The sequence below is a fragment of the Colias philodice genome, chromosome 21 (assembly GCF_061535455.1).
Source record: "Colias philodice isolate Cphi_HAF_F1 chromosome 21, ilColPhil1 Martin Lab GWU primary, whole genome shotgun sequence".
In the NCBI taxonomy this organism is placed as follows: domain Eukaryota; kingdom Metazoa; phylum Arthropoda; class Insecta; order Lepidoptera; family Pieridae; genus Colias; species Colias philodice.
In genome coordinates, this window is record NC_143106.1 from 1571312 (window position 1) to 1587133 (window position 15822).

Here is a 15822-nt window from a genome sequence, read left to right on the forward strand (position 1 = left end):
TTTTTTATCTGTGGTCGTTACATTGAACGACAGGAAAAGAAATGCAACGCGCGCGCGCGAATTCAATTTTGTGACACGAATACGAAACCACACCAAGTTATTATTGATCGTTAAGTAATTTATAGGTCACCATGAAAACGAACACGAAAAATTCGGAAAATATGTCTCAACGCGAGAAATTCCAATTGCTTAATTCGGAAGTGCGTTCCTTTTATGAATATTGTAAAGAAGTGGGTATGAGTGACGATGAAATAGATATTATTTGTCGTCCTTTGATGAGTGCGGTGAGAAGGGCGACGATTAAGAGATGGCGAAGGATCATCATTTTGATGATGTTGTTTCTGGCGACTGGGTATATTGTGAGCCAAACCGATTCATTCCAATGGCATGTTGCCGCAGTAGCTCGATTGACGCTGATCAAGCTGCTGCCTTTGATAAATTGGACACCGATGTATTACAATCAATGTGTACTGGGGCGATTACCACTGCAGAATTTTGAAGCTGAACCTGTTTCTACCAGTGACTGTATTGCTTGTGAAGCTATACGTAAGTAGTAAAAATAAATTCTTGCAGTTGAGCGAAATTTTTTGTCCTACCTACATATAGTTACCTATACATTGTGTCCATGCCTATACTTACCAAGTTTCATCCTAATCTTTGTATTGTACAACGATTAACTAAATTTTTTGGCAGGCAAACTACCCTTATCTCTTTAGATTCAAGAAAAATAAAATTATGGTCTAAACAAGTTACACTCTTAAAATAAGTCAAGGTAAACTTTTTAGTTTGACGTGGCATATTGTAAACATAAAGTATTGGTATTAGACTACATACTTACAACAATTTATCTCTATGATTAATTAACATTATTTGTTAAGTAAAGCTGCTTTAAAATTAAATGTAAGAAAGAACAAATAAATTTCAAGTAAAATAAATCAATCAGAAACTGTTACTGTATATTACCTGTAGTTTATTAGGCGGCCTTATCATTTAGAAGTGATCTCTTCCAGGCAACCTAGGCAAAAGATAACAAGCTTACTGAAATTACGATGTTAGGTAGAAAAAAAAATGTTAAAAGTTAAAAAAGTTAATATGAATACGAAATTTTAAATACATACGTCTTAAAAGTGATTGATAAAACTTTGTTTATAATATGGGATGGAGTAAAAAGTAAAACAATCGCATTTTAAATCAGTCGTAAAGTTTTTAATTTTTAATTTGTTTAAACAAGAATATTTCTGTAGTCTTCACTATAGTATGAAACAAAGTCGCTGTCTGTGTCGCTATATCCCTACGTATGCTTCAATTTTTTAAAATACGCAACGGATTTTGATGGGTTTTTTTTAATAGATAGTAATTTTCGAGATTTTAGTATATAGTATAGGTTTTAGTATATACATTTTTTAGGTTTTAGACAAAGCGGGCGAAGCCGCGGCGAGTCGCTAGTAGCAGTATAAATTAAAGATTTACGAATTATTTACGAATGACTTAACTACATGATACAATTATTAAAAGTCAAAATTACATACATATTTATTTTTGTGAGTGTACCTGTATGTCTGTATGTAAATAGTATAGTATTAGGTATATTATTAGTACTAAACATTCAAAATCTTTATTTCCAGAGAACATCGCTCGCATAGCGAACACAGACCACAACGAAGTACTAAACCACCACCTCCTCAGAGGTGCGCCTGTTATAGTAACAGACGCGTATACAGACTGGTCTTCCGGCGAATATAACTTCACAGGCCTCGTGAATAACGACGACAGGCTCCGAGAATCGGTGCCCTGTAGGATCCTTACCAATATACGTATTGGGAAACAACCCATGGACCTACAGGAAATCGTTTCGCGTATTACTGAGAGCAATATACCATCCTGGTTCATACATTTCCAGAACTGCGATATTCGCGCCGTCAAAACGTTCAGGGTTCTCGCTCCTAGACCATACTTCCTTTCCCCAGAAATCCCTCCTTCCCATTTCAACTGGCTCCTTCTATCAAAGAATTATGAAACGAATCGTTATAAGTACTTGGAATTCGATATTGGCCTGATCATCATGTCCCAACTCAAAGGGCAGACTTCTATTCAGTTGAAACCAAGAATGCCCTGTGAAAATATCTGCGGTCCGGTCAAAATTGATTTGCAAGAAACTGAGACTTTGGTTTTGAGCAATTCGTTGTGGGAATTTGAATATTTGCCCGGGAAAGGGGAGAATCTTGCTATGATCACTGAAACCGATTGGGTTGAAACCTAAATTATAATATCGAGTAACAGTGTAGTTAAATGTATCGGTGGATTCATAATTTCATAGATAATACCCGTAGCTAAAATCTAAATATACGTGTGTATCGTAGGCCTCCTTGTATTATTTATAAATGGTATACGATTCATTTTACGTACTTAATATGGAAAATCACGTCTTTACAATTTATTTTATAAGAAATACTTATTTATTTACGTAACAGTATTATTTGTATGTTTAATGATATTAACTATATGTTAGTAACTTAGTAGTATATAGTGGATAAGAGTTTACAAATATCATGTTTTATAAATATACCCACAAATCAACTGTTTCATTATATAGATCATCAATTTGCTATAATATTATGCTTTATACAGGATGTCCCACTGTTGGTATACTAAGCTCAAAGGAGGTTATAGTTTTACATACGCCGAGTACGTAAAAAATACTTATAAAATTACATACGTAGTTTTTTTTTTCAAATAGATGGATTTTTAATTTAAAACTCTATGTATACAGTATACACCCATAACAAGCAACCCGCCCAGCATTGCTACCAGCACGTGAGCTATCGTTTAAGATTGTTTTTTTAGATTTTAGACAAAATGCTCACATTAGTCAAGCGGTATATGCCGGCTGCGCGAAGCTAGAGAAGAAAACATGGATTTTCAGGAAAAATTTAGCAAAAAATGTTTGATGTAATTTTGTTGTTTTAGTATTTTTTACGTGATCAGTGTATGTAAAACTACAAGTCCCTTCGCGCTAAGTATACCAATAGTGGGACACCCTGTATACTTTAACTATGTGTACTTAAATAACTCCTTACCTATCCAATAAGTTTCCTACATATTATATTCTTGTGCCAAACTATACCTCATATTATTCACAAGGTAGTCACACTTCTGTTTTCAGTAGCAGTCTCACATCGCACCTAAAGAACGCATAAGTAAGGTATCATTGTAATAGATTGAAACTGTAGAAAATTTTACCTTGAATGTATTATTCATTTAGTTTAATGATTAATCATCATTATTAAAGCGATTAAGTCTAAATATGCCATACCTATATGAAAAAAAAAATGAAGAAATAGTACAGTACGATTCACGAAAGATGACCACAAGTGGCGGCCGTCTGCGCACGTAGAAAGTCATGAAGAAAAGACTTTTTGGTTTTGTATAACCAGCGTTTACAACATTACACAAATTATTTAACCAAAAATAAAATATTATTTTGTCTTAAGTCTATTCTTCATGAGTGTACGTGCGCAGACGGCCGCCAATTTGTGGTCATCTTTCGTGAATCGTACTATAAGCACATGTAACATTACGTGTAACCTAGTAACTATTTATTAAAGTGAAACTTTTATTACTTCGTCTCAAACTTTTTGGTCTGTGTAGCGCATGTCGCGTGACGGTCGGCTGCCGAGTAGGTATAAAGCAGTGTTCGGAAAGTTTCACTTTTGCCGTGGTTTCATAAAACCACACATTTTTTTTTATTTGTTTTCATGTGTGACTGAAATTATCTTTTTCTGTACAAAATATTATACCTAGTTATACAGGGGGTCCCAAGAAATAGTGATATACTGAAGCCAGGAGGTAGAGGACCTAGAGGGCTAATCCGAATCACTCCCATGTATGTTGTGCGATTTTTCATATTTTCGGAGTTATGACGTTTTTTTTTAATTTTTCACCTATCGCCGAGTACGATGAGATTTTTATCTATGGTGACGTGAATTATTGCGGTAGATGCTCGATTTTTTGTGTGTTATGCTGAAAGATTGCCACAATCGCTCGATCGCAATCAAATTGCTTCAGTATATCACTAATTTTTGGGACACTCTGTATAATTATATTGTATTTAATACTTTCGCAGACTTGTGTGTTCTCTTATTTTATTGAATAGAAATATACATATATCGTATTCTATGTTTAATATTACCTATGTCCCTATATTTAAAAAAATCTGTTTGCGTAGAATCGTCGCCAAGTAAGATATAAAATAAATAAAATTATGTTAAGTCTCACATATCAATGTTCATAAATCGGTAAATGAAATTTATTTAACTCAACTTAATTTTAATATATTCATATATAATAAAATCTTAACTTTTTTGTATAATTTTGTAACGAATGTTTTTTTAATAGAGCCTGAAAACTTTAACTAATGTCTATTGAATAATGAAATTAAATTTAAAAGAGTGTCTACATAATATGTATTTGTGTGCATTTTTGGCTGCAAATAGGCCCTGGCTCAGCATAATGTTGTAGCAGCATGCTGCACAACGCTGATAATTCTGCCAGATACCCAGAAGTTAGTTTGCGCCTCCAATCAAGTATATTAGTATTTCGATGTTTATTTGAAAATTAGACAAGTTATGTATATCCACATTCCACAATATATAAAAATGCACAAAGAATATACTTGATATCGTATATTCTTTTAAAGTGAAACTTTTATTACATCGTCTCAAACTTTTTGGTCTGTGTAGCGCATGTCGCGTGTATCGCGGCTGCTCGGCAGCCGACCGACACGCGACATGCGCTACACAAAGCTGTGTTCGGAACCGTTCGATCAGTTTCACTTTCATTCAGTTTCACTTTTACCGTGGTTTCATAAAACCACACAACATTTTTTTTAGTTATAAAATAGGTACCTAACTAACCGGAATTTTTTAAACACTAAATACTGCCTAAATATATTCTTGTATAATTTTAATAAAGTAATAAACACTGCCTAGTTATTTTAACATAATATTACATTCCGAGAAATATTTTAAGAAGCCAACGTGTTTTTGAATATGGCCTATTTGTATCAATTTTTTGTTATTTTGATATTTTGTTGATGTTTAAGATACCCAAAATATATCGGTCAATTAAGGAAAGCTGGCATGTTCACAGTACTCACACTAATGCAATTTCACTTACAGTATGTTCAAAAATAAATGCGACTCTAGTTTCATTTTAGACTTGAATTGTAAAATAGGTGCGTTGTAGATAAATATATGCAAATATAATTATGAAAGCTCTCATAATTTACCTGTAAAATTATAATTTAAAAGTAAATCAATTGATGAAGTTAATTATTTATTCTAATAATAATCAATTGGATAAAAGTATTAATAATTATTCAATTATCAAATAATAATTAAATTTCAGGTCATAAAAACAATACAAATAACACGTGCGCTCACTCCCAAGTCCCAACACACGGATGGTTGTTTTGATAATGATTTAAATAACGGACGTCTTCTGCAGTTGCGGAGCAGTCTTGTCCTGACTTTGGTCGAGTAAAGATATCTAAGAAATATTATATTTGTAGTAAGTACGTAATACCTACCAATACGCGCTAAGTCGCTAGCAAATATTGTTACATATTTATTGTATAATTTTCACACTATTGGTTTTAAACTCAAACTCAAACATTTATACAATTAGACTTCTTCTAGAAGCACTTTTGAATCGTCATAACAGTTTAACAGTTTTAACATTTACCACCAATTCAGAAAGCAGTATCTATAGAGAAGAAGAAGAATCTATTTAATCATAATCGTAATCTTCTACTTCACTGAAACTTTCATCGCTCGAAGAACTCGCCGTCGGAATTTCTTAATGTTATTATAAATGAGTCAGTGTAATTATCTACTTTTGGTTCTAATTGAATATATTTTTCCTCGTGTTCTCGCGTCTTTCTCCATACGTCACTAAACATATCCAGACTAATAGCATTTGCTTCTTTTCTAAATAATTCTTCCACAGTTTTCAAGTTAAAGTTCACATTTTGTGATGCTACTTTCCCTTTAATTATGCCCCATAGTAACTCTATTGGGTTGAGTTCTGGATGGTATGGTGGAAGGCGCAATACACTATGTCCATGATCTTTGAGGATTGCATCAAGTAGGTAAAAATTGTGTATTGTTTGGCTTATTTTTTTAATAATGTGATAACTCTGATTATTAATTAGTACTTTGATTTTTGAAAAAAAAAATGCCGATTTTCGTCAAAATTTATATTTTTCTAACAAGATCCTTATCATCCAAATTTCCACCTTGGTGAGAAAAATTGACATTTCTAATGAAAATGAACAAAAAATTAAATGATTTTATTAAATACTGTAAAATATTCTATAATTCTTCCATTTACTGTATCACAAAATTCTTCATCGTACTACACCAATTACATCACCCTGTATTTATAAACAATTGCAAAATATGACACATACATAGGCCGGGAGATACTGACACAAAATTTCGGGTCATTTGTAACAGAATGGCGGTTCTACAGAGGTCTTATTACGCAATGACTAAAAGAAAAATGATGGTCAGAACGCTGGTACCGGCGGACTAGTCGCGTGGGCGTTAGTCGAACTCGTCGGATAAATAGCGAAAGTCCAACGATTTGTAACACAAAAATTTTAGAATTTACTGATAGCCCTTAAAAAAGATGTAGGCGGTAGTGTAATGCCATACTTTTCCGGTGTAACTAACAGCCCCCCATACCGACGCGATGCGTTGATTTAAAAAAAAAAAACAATTCAACCATTTGTACCAGGCTAACTTTTGCACAGGTAATCATCATCGTGCAGACATTTACGTCATTTTTCTTTTTGTCATTGCGTACTAAGACCCCTCTAGACCGCCATCCTGTTACAAATGACCCGAAATTTTGTGTCAGTATCTCCCGGCCTAACATGTGCAATGTGTAAATGTGTTGACGTTCCAGCTCTTCTTAATATACCATGTCATGTATTTTATGATTAGCCTAAGAATATAAATGTTTGATTGTAAAAAATACCTCGATATCAATAAATTGTGAATGCAATGAATTATTGTTGTTTTATTTTAATATCGTGTTACCCTTATATACCTACCCTGATCTATAATAATTTTTGAAACTAAAAAATTCTTTCAACTTAATATCAAAAAAGCACCCTATATTCCAATACAAAATTCTCACGTCAAAATATCATCTTTGTCCAAAAAGTTGGGAGGCCTTTTGATCGTTGATATCTCTACTTTCTGATGGTGTAAATAAAAATATACATTACCATAGTACATGTTCTTAGAAATACATGCATAATGCATGCAGTGTGATAATGAGCTTTTAATAAATCAGGCACATTTCTTGAACTCTATATTATCCCTTGTATCGGTTTTTCGGTAATATTTCAAAAGAAAAAATTTCATTTATTCAAAGTAACGATACAAGAGCTTATTTGTTACAGAATATTCAAAAACACATGAAATGATTTAAAATTCCCCTCCTTTTCATTTCATTATAACTTAATATGATTTTTTTTCATTTATTACAAATTTTCAAGGCTTCGGCCCAAGTCTATTACTTCTATTAGCTATGTTATGGAATAAAAATGTTACATATTTTTTTTGCAAAACCAATATAAATAACTATAAGCTGTATTTTGACTCTATGTAGCGCTTTTCCCGTGCAAATGAGTGTTATGGCTGGTTTACACGTATGAAGTTGATCAGTAGGTAACTAAATAATTGAAAGAACCAAGACAAAACCAATTTTTCGATCGTAAATCACTATCTAATACTTAGCATTACAAGTCGTGCAATAGGCATTCGATATTACATGTTAGGTTCGTCGGTTTACTACACAATACACATAAATAGGAATCCTCCATCAACTTGCAACCTGCAGCTATACGATATAATATTCGCATTATAGTAATATGTAGTAATAATATAGTCTAGTAAAAAAGTTGTCAAGTTTTAGTCGAATAAAACAAATGTTAAAGCAAAGTAAACTTTATTGGAATTACTTTACAGTGTTTTTAAAAAACATACCGAGAACATTACATTTTAAATTAATTGGATCAATTAAACATGTTATTGATCGAAGAGGTAAAGAGCATAGTTTTGAGCATGTAAGAGTAGAAATATATATGCACAAATGCATCACAGTTGTATGATACAGGAGCAAAAAAAGTAAATATTCCCATTACGGCTGAATTAATATGTATAACCACAGAACATATAAAGGAGTATGTTCTGTGAATAACAATCGCTTAAAATATGAGTTCATATTATATTCAATAGTATTGAGGTGTCATTTTTATACATCTATAACCTTTCTATAACACTAAACACGTATATATTGTGAGGAAATACTCAGCTATTAATTGTTTTGATATATTTGTGAATAGGGTATTAAAATAAAAGGCAAGATATTATATTAACTACATTTATTTAATACTCATAATATTTCATTCAGACTTTTCCTTTATGGACTTTCCTCTGAACCACAGCACTAAGTTCTTCAAAGACAATATGACAGGGAACATGATCGGCAGAAACAGCGGTATGTAGATGGCGTACCTGGAGACAAATAAATTGTAATTTTAGTATTGTTTTTCATAACTTTACAGAAAAGAGGTTATTTATTTTTAGAGGATATGTGATATCAACTGTTTTTAAATAAATGCACGTCTTGGGTTTCGATGAATAAAAATAAATATGACAAAATAATGTGTGAGGTATGATTAGGTATATAATATAATGAATTTTAGAACTTTGTTCATTATTATTTATTACATAAAATTCGTCGAAAGCGTAAGAAAAAAATAATCACAACTCGAAGAATTCCTCATATTTATCGTAAAATAAAGTATTGAAACTGACACAATATACTCAGCACATGTGGCCGAGTGGCCAAAGGCGTCATAGGGAAAGGCGAAAGACGCGGGTTCAAATCCCGACTCGTGAATGAATTTTTCTATTCTTCAAAAAAATTATATAATTATAAACTCACTTCTGATCGTCTGGGAAGTACAACAACGCCAACAAACTGGGCTCCATGAACGCCGTCTCAGCCGCTAAGAAAGCGTTTCGCGCGCTTTTGTACGCGCCTGACAGGTCACCGGCCGCCATTTGCTTTTTCGTTTCTTGGATATTATGTACAGCTGTGTTTATTGATGCACCCACTTCTTCGTTGATCACTATGTTCGATATCTCACCTGGAAGATGAAATAAAAGTATTTTGTTTTAATAAACAGATTGGTCTAGTTTGCACCTTGTATTTAACAAATTGTTTACATAAATGCAATGCAATTGTGTTATTTTGGGCTTTTAGATTTTTTTTAATATACATGGATGTATCTGAGAGAGACCGGAGGAATAAAAAAAATACACTATACCTTTATGTTAAGTTAAAATAAATACGAGATTTTAATTTGTAGTATTAATAATAATAAATATATTTCCGAAAACACACCTAAAGTTGACCTAAGTATTATTTTTTCCGCGTTTTTCTTGTCCTTTTACCAAAAATCACATCTCAACATGAACCGTATGGGGACACCGGGCGCGGTTGGACCCAACTCACCCAGCAGCTTGGCGAGCGAGCGCAGGCTCCTCTGGGCGGAGGTGACGTGCTCGAGCGCGCGCACGCGCAGCAGGCTGCACACCTCCCACGCGGGGACACCGGGCGGGGTTGGACACAACTCACCCAGCAGCTTGGCGAGCGAGCGCAGGCTCCTCTGGGCGGAGGTGACGTGCTCGAGCGCGCGCACGCGCAGCAGGCTGCACACCTCCCACGCGGGGACACCGGGCGGGGTTGGACACAACTCACCCAGCAGCTTGGCGAGCGAGCGCAGGCTCCTCTGGGCGGAGGTGACGTGCTCGAGCGCGCGCACGCGCAGCAGGCTGCACACCTCCCACGCGGGGACACCGGGCGGGGTTGGACACAACTCACCCAGCAGCTTGGCGAGCGAGCGCAGGCTCCTCTGGGCGGAGGTGACGTGCTCGAGCGCGCGCACGCGCAGCAGGCTGCACACCTCCCACGCGGGGACACCGGGCGGGGTTGGACACAACTCACCCAGCAGCTTGGCGAGCGAGCGCAGGCTCCTCTGGGCGGAGGTGACGTGCTCGAGCGCTTGCACGCGCAGCAGGCTGCACACCTCCCACGCGGGGACACCGGGCGGGGTTGGACACAACTCACCCAGCAGCTTGGCGAGCGAGCGCAGGCTCCTCTGGGCGGAGGTGACGTGCTCGAGCGCGCGCACGCGCAGCAGGCTGCACACCTCCCACGCGGGGACACCGGGCGGGGTTGGACACAACTCACCCAGCAGCTTGGCGAGCGAGCGCAGGCTCCTCTGGGCGGAGGTGACGTGCTCGAGCGCTTGCACGCGCAGCAGGCTGCACACCTCCCACGCGGGGACACCGGGCGGGGTTGGACACAACTCACCCAGCAGCTTGGCGAGCGAGCGCAGGCTCCTCTGGGCGGAGGTGACGTGCTCGAGCGCGCGCACGCGCAGCAGGCTGCACACCTCCCACGCGGGGACACCGGGCGGGGTTGGACACAACTCACCCAGCAGCTTGGCGAGCGAGCGCAGGCTCCTCTGGGCGGAGGTGACGTGCTCGAGCGCGCGCACGCGCAGCAGGCTGCACACCTCCCAGGCGCGGGGGGACACCGAGCGCAGTGGCTCTAGGTGCGCACCGGCGATTGCCTCCTGGAAAACAGTAAATAAATCGATAATAATAAAAGACGTGTGGCACTCGGGGACTGCCGCGGTAAAGCTATTGCATGCTATGCCTTCAAGCCACACCTCCGTGTCCGTCGGAGTGGGGAGCGTGAGGTTTTTTCGTTACGAAATTTCTGGATTCGGTCCCCGCGCACTCAAGGCCCGCGATAGAAGCTATGCAATAGCTTAAAAAAAAATTCGAAGATACCAAAATCATCTTCTTACTCCATGACGTAACGGTATTGCCATGATGCGACCTTGAAATTTCACTCTCAACGCGCTTAAAGAAGTTTCACTTCAAAAATTAGGTATGACGTTGTTTGTCCGCGGTGGACTCCTAAACTACTGAACCGAATTTAAATTTGATATGCTCTCCGTGTGCAATTTGATTTAACTTGAAATATAGGATAGGTTACATCTCAGTATTTAGTCGCAATATTATTTAATTGCAAATTAGGCTGTGTCTGCACGGAGATATTTCACCGCATGGCCTTTATTCTCGCGTATTTAATTCCGTAATCAAAATTATGCCTAGTGCGCACTGCAAATAAAATTTCGCGCGCTGTTTGTAAGTTGAAATCAGTTTTTAACCGCGACACACGTGTAAAATAGATGGATCTTCTTTATAGCTGTTGGACGACTGAGCTAAACAGGGGAATTTTATTCCGCACTCTGCAGTGCGAACATAGCCATACTTATTTTAAACTAAACACAATATTCACAACGTTCGCAACGTTTCGCGTTCATTTTGCATCAAATCACAGAATTTTATAGCGAAAAAAAAAACCGCGTGATGAAATTCCGCTGTGGGGACATAGCCTTATTTGTCCATTATTTGACAGTCACAATTTTTTGACTGGATTGAGTATGTATTTAATAGATGGCATTATGTTAAAAATACAAACATTTTGTATATGGAACAATTTGATAATTAGAACCATTTACGCGTTTGCTTGAACTATCGTGAGCGAAAAAGAGACAAGAGAAGTAAAAGGAAGTTCTAATAATTAACCTATGTACATATTTTTGCTTATAATAATACCATTGAACAATGTAAGTTTTTCCGTTCATCGTAAAAATCAAAACCTATAATAAATTACATCAGGTTTGATCCCTCCACATTACATACTGTTAAAATGAAATAAAATCTTACATTTCTTTTAATACAATAAGACTAACATTTTTAGCTTTTGCTAAGCAATAGTTCAAACTAGCTACGCTCCGCGGTTTCACCCGCGTGGCTCCGCTACTGTTGGTTTTAGCGTGATGATAATATATAGCCTATAGCCTTCCTCGATAAATGGGCTATCCAACACCGAAAGAATTTTTCAAATCGGACCAGTAGTTCCCGAGATTAGCGCGTCCAAACAAACAAACTCTTCAGCTTTATAATATTAGTAAGTATAGATGATAATTAAGTTCACTTACCTTATCAGTAATGCCGATAAGATTCCTCAACTGTGCCAGAAACGTCCCCATGACAAGCGGGACATTGGGGACGAACGGTTTGTCCCCACACTCCTGCGCACCCAACACTACACCGCCCCATTTCGGGGACATAAACGCTTGTACGGGGGCGTTCACTTTCTTATCTGTAATGTTTAATATAGTATGTATAATCTATGTAAAATATAATGTATATAGGAGATTCATTATGCTCTTATTTATCAGAAAAAATAAATAAAAATGTTTTACCAATCTATAAGAAAAAGCCAACAGTAAGTACATACTATTGGTAAAAATTTTAACTTACTATATATTTTAATTCTTGTCTAACTTTAATAATGCAATTTTATTCAAAATCAATAGTTTTGGTAGGAAAAAATATGAAAATTTCCTTATCATCATTGATATACATCAAGAAACTAGACTAATCACGCTTTAGTCAAAACTCTGCCTACGCGAGTACCAGGCAAAGTTCTATAAGAAGCGATACAATCGACTTTGAACATTACAGCCAAGAAATAAGGTGTTAATTTCAATGAATATTTTATATTATGCCAATCGGACATTTTTTACCATTTAAAAGGCGTTCATGAGTCTAATTGTTTATACTACGTTAATGCTTATACTTAATGTACCCCATAATTATTAATGCATATGACAGTTTCTTAACATAGAGAAAAATTGGTTGTCTGTAAAGCCGGTGTACTGACGATAGTTGAACGTGACAACGTCCGATTGTGCTTCTTTGTCGCTCGTTCCGCGTTCTCGTTCTCGCTTGCACTTCAAGCCTTACATGGAACGCCTCAGAGCGAGGTAACGCCGCATGACTCATGTTTTTTCGAGCGTGCAACCGGCTCTATCGAATTATAAGACGTTATCACGTCAAAATGCAAAAACTCACTATCAGCATCATATATAACAACGGGAGCGATCTCACAGGGCACTATATACAGGGCCAGGTTAATGGCGGGCAGATCGGACACATGTGTCGCCGCCCTTTCCTCCAGTCTCGTCATGAGAAGGTGCAGTCGATCGTGACGGATAGCGTGGTGGTAACCGAGGGGCGTGTTGTCCATTATCTGTCAAAGGATAGAAATGATAGAAGAGGACACTTTATTGGCGGAAAAGATAGATATAAAATGGAAAAGACACTTATTAACAATATCAAAAGTATAATTCGATTCAAACTTAATGGCGGTTCGGAAGTTAGGTGCGGGTGCGCACAGGTCTCTTAACGTCCCGCTAATATCTAAAATTGATTTCTGCGCATTGGATTGTACGATGTTCCGAGCCATCATTAAGTTTGTATATAAAACCTTCTAAACAAGAAAAGCAGAATAAAACTGAAAAATATTGAACATTACAACTATAAATAACTTTCCATTTACAGCATGGTATGTGACCATTTTAAATAATAGTAAAGATTCGCTTTTTTATTTTCAACAATTGCCATATTATTCCAACAATGTATTTACACAAAACTTTTACAAATTGCGCATTTAAAATAAGAAATTAAATTTATGGAATCAGAGTCAGGAGCTTTTGCCTTATAATAATGATAATTATAAAAACTAACCTTCTTTGGTTGAAAGTCGAAATCCAGCAAATACAGCCATTGCGATTTGAGAGTGAAATTATGCAGCTCACTTAACTCGTCGACGAACGAGCCGATATAATCTAGGATAAAAAAAGTAGTCAAAAATCAAGAAGAGAGAAAGAGACAGACTCATTTCATCTAATATTCTCATATCTGGAATTTTATTTTTTTACAACACTTTTAACAACTATTGTATAAGATAATATCATAAAGTGAAAAAAAAATGTTAAAGAGAGATTATGAGGTGCCCTTTCTGAGTTTGACTGAATTTGAATTCGAAAAACGCACCTTATTATCCATTTTAAAGATTTACAAGGATTTCTTGTGCCAAATGGGTAGACTATATCAGTTACTTATTTCCTTAATTTTAACCCATTGAGCCCCGAAGGGCCCGATCGGTCCACGACACAATAGATTTTCTATTGAGTCTGTGATTCCAGGGCCTGAGTTATTAAGTGACACTATTAAAAGCTATATTATAAAACAGCATACATTTTATTACAAAATCCACTAACCCTCCACAGCCGCCGCAGCATCGAAGTCCACGGCCATCTTCCCCGGCTCCGGGTGCACAACCGACAGCACCACGTGGTACCCCTTGCCCCCCGGGAATCGAACCTGGCGAGCACGATCCCCGGCCTCCGAACGAGCTCCATATAACGCACTTGGCTCATACACCCACTGGGTTAGCGCTTTTATGAGCGTACTTGCCGCTGTTATAATCATAATCATTTATTCACCAGAAAAAAACAAAATTAAATACATAGTATCATTATCTTAATTAATGAAACATTCAAAATACAAGGACATTATAATATACATGATGATTAAAAAGATAATATGAACTGCAGGCCTACACTAAGGCAGCTTGCCTGCAACCCTTCCTGATATCAAATAAGGTAAGTACCCATTATAGACTACAAGCCTGCATATGAAAAAAATATGGGTCAAATGAACCACCAGGGGTCATATCTAGAACGAAAGAAGAGCAAAAAATAATAAGATTCATCACTATGCCGTCACTTGTAAGCTGTCCAACTGAGTGCAGATGAGAATTGAAAAGTACAGGTAGACTCGGTAAATTTTGGTCATATATTTTTGTACGGCATTCTTAACCATCGATAGATCCATTAAAAATAATAAGAAACCGCTCAGTGCCGTACAAAAATGTTGGTCCACCAAGTCGGAATTTTTATTTAATTTCCGAGAGTTACCGGGGGTAAATTTGGTCATTTGACCATGTACGGCATCTGTGTCATACTATTGCTATACTGCTTTTAATCCATTATTCTGCAACGCCGTACAAAAATCATGGGGACAAGGGGAAAAAATCGAGAGTTGCAATCCCCTCTCTTTCCCCACTCCAGGGGGTCATTTGACTAAGTATGGCTTCGGTTCCAAAATAATGTTTTGATTGCTAGATAATGTCTAGCACTCAAAAGTACTATTAAAAGCAATGCCGTCAAAAAATAATTGTTCTTTTAAATGTATACCAATAATCATCTTAATTTCATCGAATTCTTGATATAAAGAGCTGTAAGGTCATTTGACCCTGTACGGGAACTTTTTTTTTAACATGATATTGTAAAATTCAATTGTTGTATAGTATTGCCGTTCAAAAGAAACCGTTCTAAAAAAAGTTATAGAGAAATGCAAAACCAGAAATTTTGTTAAAGTTTAAACATCGTAGATTAATGAAATATAATAGTATTCTACACTTTATTCGTTGTTTTAAATAGTATTAACATAGATAAATTAGGAAAAAACGATGCCGTACATTTTTGTGCAGACCACATCTTTTAGGCTGATGAAAGCGACGAAAGCTACAATTTTAAGGGTGCTTTATGGCCATTTGATACAGTACGGCATTAACATATTTTTACCCATCTACGGCAAAGCAAAAGGAGGGTTATGGTTTTGACAGGTCATGTATGTATGTTCATCTATTCCCTCGTAACTTGTAAACTACTTATCAGAATTCGACAAATGACATATCATTAGAAGCGTCTGAATTGTTCACTGGATAACCAGCGACCAGCTAGCTAAA

General features: G+C 36.8%; 2 protein-coding genes across 2 annotated transcripts in view; one reads left to right on the forward strand and one right to left on the reverse strand.

Annotated features, from left to right (window-relative positions):
• The first annotated feature begins 95 nt into the window (after positions 1 to 95).
• Positions 96 to 4263, forward strand: LOC149478669 (uncharacterized). The gene is made up of 2 exons (XM_089708720.1): positions 96 to 546; positions 1626 to 4263. Exons 1-2 carry the CDS (start codon positions 132 to 134, stop codon positions 2258 to 2260), a joined length of 1050 nt encoding a protein of 349 aa, XP_089564846.1. The 5' UTR covers positions 96 to 131; the 3' UTR covers positions 2261 to 4263.
• Positions 4264 to 8442: 4179 nt separating this feature from the next.
• PIG-S (phosphatidylinositol glycan anchor biosynthesis class S) overlaps positions 8443 to 15822 on the reverse strand; it is a 45167-nt gene continuing 37787 nt past the window's right edge. Inside the window, exons 5-11 of the mRNA XM_089708696.1 lie at positions 14291 to 14488; positions 13755 to 13855; positions 13080 to 13257; positions 12161 to 12324; positions 10579 to 10720; positions 9022 to 9226; positions 8443 to 8588 (exon numbers count right to left, since the gene is read on the reverse strand). Of these exons, the coding sequence (XP_089564822.1) occupies positions 8477 to 8588; positions 9022 to 9226; positions 10579 to 10720; positions 12161 to 12324; positions 13080 to 13257; positions 13755 to 13855; positions 14291 to 14488 (1100 nt within the window). The 3' untranslated portion in view covers positions 8443 to 8476. The remainder of the gene's footprint in view (positions 8589 to 9021; positions 9227 to 10578; positions 10721 to 12160; positions 12325 to 13079; positions 13258 to 13754; positions 13856 to 14290; positions 14489 to 15822) is intronic.

Excerpts from the sequence above, each read along its gene's own strand:
- LOC149478669 (XM_089708720.1), top strand. The coding sequence starts at position 132 with ATGAAAACGAACACGAAAAATTCGGAAAATATGTCTCAACGCGAGAAA. Across the intron at positions 547-1,625 it reads TATTGCTTGTGAAGCTATAC|AGAACATCGCTCGCATAGCG; the intron begins GTAAGTAGTAAA and ends CTTTATTTCCAG.